Genomic DNA, 5,266 nt, shown 5'->3' with positions numbered 1-5,266 from the left:
TTTCCCCATCTGAAAAATGGGGATGATGATGCTGACCTCCATGGTAAAGTGCTGTGAGATCTACTGATGAAAAACACGAGATAAGAGCTAGGGATGATGATTATTCTTATTATTTCTGTGAGGGGTGTCGAGTTTGTTGCTGCCACTCTGTCTCTTGTGATCATTCCGTCTGCCTGATTGGCTGCCTGGTGCGTAAAGGAACAGTTGTTGTCCAGTCCCTTGTCTTGTAACTTGTTCGTTTACGCACAAAGTTATGTTGCCTTGTTATGCTGTCCTCATGGCAGAGGCTGAGCAGAAGCGATTCCTGATGGTTTCCCCCTGCACCCCTTCAGAAGAAAGGTGAAAGGCCTGTTTGCTTATCATACCCAATGCTTTCACACCCCACACCTCAAGGATTTAGGCCCCTCTTTGGTAAATGTGAGCTAGGCAGCTACACCCAGGCCCACTGCCTGCCTCCCTTCAATGAGGGCAAGCTGAGATAGAAGTAACTCCAAAGGAATAGATCTCATAACCAAAACCACCTGGGACAACAGCTGGCAGGCACAGCGCCTCCAGCAGGATCATGACTTGCTTTGACTGCCTTCTAATGCTTAACTTTAACTTGCTCAATAAAGACTGGACATCAAACCCCAGTCTCCTGTAGCTGTCAGTCATCTGTTCCATTGTACTAGCACGATTGGCCCTAATGGAGAGATACAGCTGGGTGTCATTTACATATGGCAGCAACCATAGTCCCTGTCTCATTCATAGCACTCCTAGTGTCCTTGTAAACATGTTGAACAGTGTAGAATCCTGTAGTACCTGTGCAATACAGACTTTTGTTCGCATGACCAATTATCCATAATAGCCTACTGGGCTATCCTATTTTAAAAACCGTTTCAGAGCAGCTCTGTTAACTTGGGCAAAGGACTACAACCTTGTCAATAGTATCTCTTGTTTACTGCCTGTATCTTAGGTAGCTGGCATGCTGTCTTCCTCCACAGCTAGGAGAAAGTCTTTGCCCCAAGCCATTCTTGCCTTTTATGGCCCAGACCTAAACCCTAGTTAGTTTACACCATCTTTTTATGGTGCTTCACCAATGAATGCTTGATATGGGTTCACCCAAACTTTGCCAACTCCATTTCACCAAACCTTTCCTTGACATGTTTATAAAAAGACTAGAATAGGGGCCTTTGGAAAGCAGCAGAACCATCTCCTTTCCCCTGGGAAAACCATCATTGTGGGATTCCTGCTGCCCAGTTGAGAGGTGAATGGAATAGGATGGCACTCTTCTGTGAGTCACACGGGAAAATTTTTGGTCAGGCCAGCATCTGTCATCAGCAGCTGACCAGGAGAAGTTCTCATTGTAACAGTGAGGAGGCCAGCTTCTGGGAACAGTACTTGAGAGGGAAACTGCCTATGATCAAAAAGCATGCACTACCACTGGTAGGAGAGCTGCAGCGCTGTATCTGAATTAAGTAATGTCTGAGAGTGAGAGATTAAACCCTGTCTTAAGGGGAAAGGTCTGGGCTGCCTATTCTCTCTCTCTAGGAAGTATTTAGAAAGCACATGCCATCTAGTGCAGTGCTTCTCAAAGCCGGGCCGCTGCTTGTTCAGGGAAAGCCCCTGGCGGTCCAAGCCGGTTTGTTTACCTGCCGTGTCCGCAGGTTCGGTCGATCGCGGCTCCCGCTGGCCACGGTTTGCTGCTCCAGGCCAATGGGGGCTGCGGGAAGGGCGGCCAGCACGTCCCTCGTCCTGCACCGCTTCCTGCAGCCCCCATTGGCTTGGAGCGGCGAACCGCGGCCAGTGGGAGCCGAACCTGCGGACGCGGCAGGTAAACAGACTGGCCCGGACCGCCAGGGGCTTTCCCTGAACAAGCGTTGTCCCGACTTTGAGAAGCACTGATCTAGTGCATTCCAAAAGGGTGAAGATGGCTTAGCTTTTTCATAGTGCCAGCGCTCTCTCTGGCAAGGATGGTTCAATGGTACACGGAGAGGAGGCACTGCACTGCCAGCATCTGGGAAATCTGCCCCTCTCCTGGAACAACACCCTCCCCCCCCACACACACACCCCCATCGTACTTAGTAACAAACCAAAACTAGAAACTAAGCTGTGCTCCAGGTGGTAGAAAACTCTAGAAGAACTGATGTGTAATTTCCTCTGGGCTGTTCCAAGACGTTGAAGATGACAGAGAAAATCCTGAGTCCTTTTCTCTAGTTTCCCATCAAGGTGTTCTTGGGAGCTGACTTTATCAAGAAATTTGCAGGCTGGAAATTTGGGTGAATTGCAGGGGGTGCAAAGACCTTCATAGGAATGGAGCTTCTGTTAGAGAGTTACCTATGAAATCCTCCAAAAACATTCTCTACATGTGTAGCTGGGGGAGGCAGGTAACCAATGCATTAATTAAAAGGAGTGCCTGGAAGAGGCTCCTGTCTCTCGTTTGTGCAGGATGGTACAAACCGGAAGGAGGGAGGGTCTGTGGGGGAGGAACTGGAGGGATGGCTGAGAAAGGAAATTGACATAAAGCTGAGCTTGTGAGTGTTTTTATTTATATTTCCCTTTACACCTCTGATTAGCAACTCAAGTTCCATCTCAGTATTTTAATATCTCAGGTGTTATAAGAGATACTTGTTGAAACACTTGTTGAAACAAAGAACATAACTTATGTCTTGTGAACTGTAAAGTTTATTTGTAAAATTCCATAAATTAAAATCTATTCTGTAATAGAATTGCAAGTGTGCTCTGTGCGGTATCGAATTCTGATTAAAGGCAGTACTGTATATAGCCTGAAAGGTTGCAGAATAGTCTCCCTAGGGAAGAGACTGAAGTTTCATTACTTCAGATGTTTAAAACTAGCCTGGGGGGTAAGGGGGACTTGGGGGTGGGCTGGAGGGAGCAATCCTACATTAGAAGGCTGGGCTGCATTGGATGATGTAATATGACTTTTCCATCTATAACTTCTGATTACCCTGCTTGTGCAGACGCTGGCTTTAAGTGCAGTGCTGCGTTTTAAACAGAAGATGGCACTGATGCCCATTCATATGCATCATTTGATCTGTTGGATTCTTTGGTTTGTGGTGCCCCTTTCTCACATTTTCACTTTCTAAGTGTTCACCTTCTTAAAATGATATGTCCATTCAAAATACTGTCTTTGGGCAGCAAGCCAATTGCCTATTAGGACTTTAGAGCCCCCTAGGGGGCTTCGGGATGCCTGGTGGATTTCACTCTAGTTCACATGAAGGGACTCTGGGCCAGTGGTGCCTGTGTCATTCTTGCTGCTTTCATTTATTTTTTAAAATGAGCATAGTCAGTTTTGACTCAATGTCACATTCCAGGCTCTTGTATGGCAGCCCAAAACTGCCCTAGCCTGGTTGTAACCACTTTGTTTGAAAGCAATAAAATATTTATTTAAAAACAACTGTTTCCCACTAGGTTTAAACAAACAAACAAACCTTGAACTATCCTGGCTGCCCTTACAATAAATAACCCTGAACAATAATTTTGGGACAAATGTGACTTACTGCTATCCTCTTAATGCAGTGTTTGAGTTGAGGAATCAAGTATGCTCATCCGGACCGTTGATCAGTAAGGTTTCTTCAGTATTAACTTGGCTCTGTTGGGCATAGACCAGAGCTTCTTGACTGTTTTCAAATCATGGCTACCCATGTGCCCATTTTTTCTGTCAGCAACTCTGTACCTCAGACTATTGGCTCAGTTTAAATCCCAGAAACTTTTGCAATTTTTGCTACAGTTAACCCCTCTTCTTTGCAAATTTAAAATTACTTTTTTCCAACTGTTTCAATGAGCCATTTTTAAAGTTTTCTTTAAAGATAGATGCCTGTTTACCAATAATTCTCAAGCTTCTGGTTTCAGTCACTGCTACCTATCCTTTATCTCTAAATTTGTCAGTCTCGCTCAATTACTCTGCTTGTACACAAGTACTTGCAATTCCCCTTTTCCTGTTTAAAGGTAAGCTTAATATTCTTGTTTTGTTAAATGAACACCATTCAAATAGCGTGTCAGGTTAATGGAGCCCTGGGTTCTGAGTGTGTGATGTCTCTCTTTGCCTTTTGACGGGCTAGCTAGAGCCCTGTGGATAGGGATGATGGCTCTAAGTACACTGCAGCCTGTTATTTCTAGTGTGGAGAGGAGGCAATGTGTATTAGCATGTAACGTTGGTGGTTGGGCAGAGGGGTGGCGGTAGAGGCAGTGTCCTGTGTACATTGCAATCCCTATACATGTTGTTAAAGGAAAACTACTGCACAAAGCGGGGGGGGGGGGGGGGGGGGGGGGGGGGCGCATAGGGGTGTCCTCTCCCTGCCATGTTTCACTGTAGGATGTAAAATCCTGTGGTCTGTGCCATGCTTTAAGCCTCTGCCCCGTTGGGTATGAGGCCTTTCCCTTTAGGATGTGCCTTATTTGAAAAGATAAGGCTGGGTTAAGGGGTCCCCTGGAGCTCTGTCCTCAAAGGGGGCAGCCCCAGCCCCCTGTTCCCAGGGGGGCAGGGAGTGAAACCCTAGGCCTCCAGGAGGGGGCACGAGCTGTGCTCTATGGGGCGTGAATCAGGCTCTGAGCTTCCCCCCTAGCCCTGGTGCCTGGGCTCAGGCTGCCTCCCACCCTAGGCCGCAGGCCCTAAGCAAGGCCGGACCCTCAGCTCTTAGCAACCCTGATCATTCAAGATGGTGTGGGGGGAAAGGAAAGAGTTCCCCGCAGCTTGGTCACGTGACCTCGGAGGAGGACCGTTCCTAAAGGCGCCTGCGGGAGACCATCAGCGCGGGTGGGGGCAGTGCGCGTGCGCCAGGAAAGGGCCGGGCGGGGGTGGGGGGCGAGGAACACCAGTTGGTGCATGCGCGCAGAGAAGAACCGAGAGGGTAGGTGGCGCCTGCGCACGAGAGGAAATGAGGGGGTTGGCGCCTGCGCGCGCTCTCCTCGGGAGGTGGAGGCAGGTTGGCGCCTGCGCGCTAACGGCGTAGGCTCGGGGAGGGGGTGGGGAGAAGAAGAGCTCGGGAGGAGCCGCTGCCGCCCGGATACCGAGCGGATCCGGATCCCTGCGCCGCCGTCGCCGTTGTCAGCGGGGCCTGCTCAGCCGCGGTCGGAGTCCCGGCTCCCCGGGGGAGGCCGCGGGGGGAGGGGCGGTCCGGGAGCCGACGCGGGGAGGCGGCACCATGACCGGGCGCGGCCACAACAAGCTGCCCACGACTGAGCGCATCGTGAAGGGTGAGGGGCCGGGGCGCGGCCGGGGGGCGGGGCTGGGGGCCCCTCCCGTTCTGTGGCGGCGGGGGACCGG

The 5,266-nt window shown here is 50.0% G+C and overlaps 1 protein-coding gene across 6 annotated transcripts in view; it reads left to right on the top strand.

Moving 5' to 3' along the window:
- Positions 1-4,987: 4,987 nt before the first annotated feature.
- The window catches only part of PPP3CC (protein phosphatase 3 catalytic subunit gamma), a 52,506-nt gene continuing 52,227 nt past the window's right edge, over positions 4,988-5,266 (top strand). For all 6 annotated transcript variants that reach the window (XM_024197244.2, XM_024197246.2, XM_024197242.2 and 3 more), the window contains exon 1: positions 4,988-5,196. In XM_024197244.2, the coding sequence (XP_024053012.2) occupies positions 5,145-5,196 (52 nt within the window). In that variant the 5' untranslated portion in view covers positions 4,988-5,144. The remainder of the gene's footprint in view (positions 5,197-5,266) is intronic.

Source organism: Terrapene carolina, unplaced genomic scaffold, assembly GCF_002925995.2.
Source record: "Terrapene carolina triunguis isolate 2854851 unplaced genomic scaffold, T_m_triunguis-2.0 Scaffold53, whole genome shotgun sequence".
Lineage (NCBI taxonomy): Eukaryota > Metazoa > Chordata > Testudines > Emydidae > Terrapene > Terrapene triunguis.
Note: the sequence above shows the minus strand (reverse complement) of the source record. Positions and strands in the feature narration are given on the sequence as shown.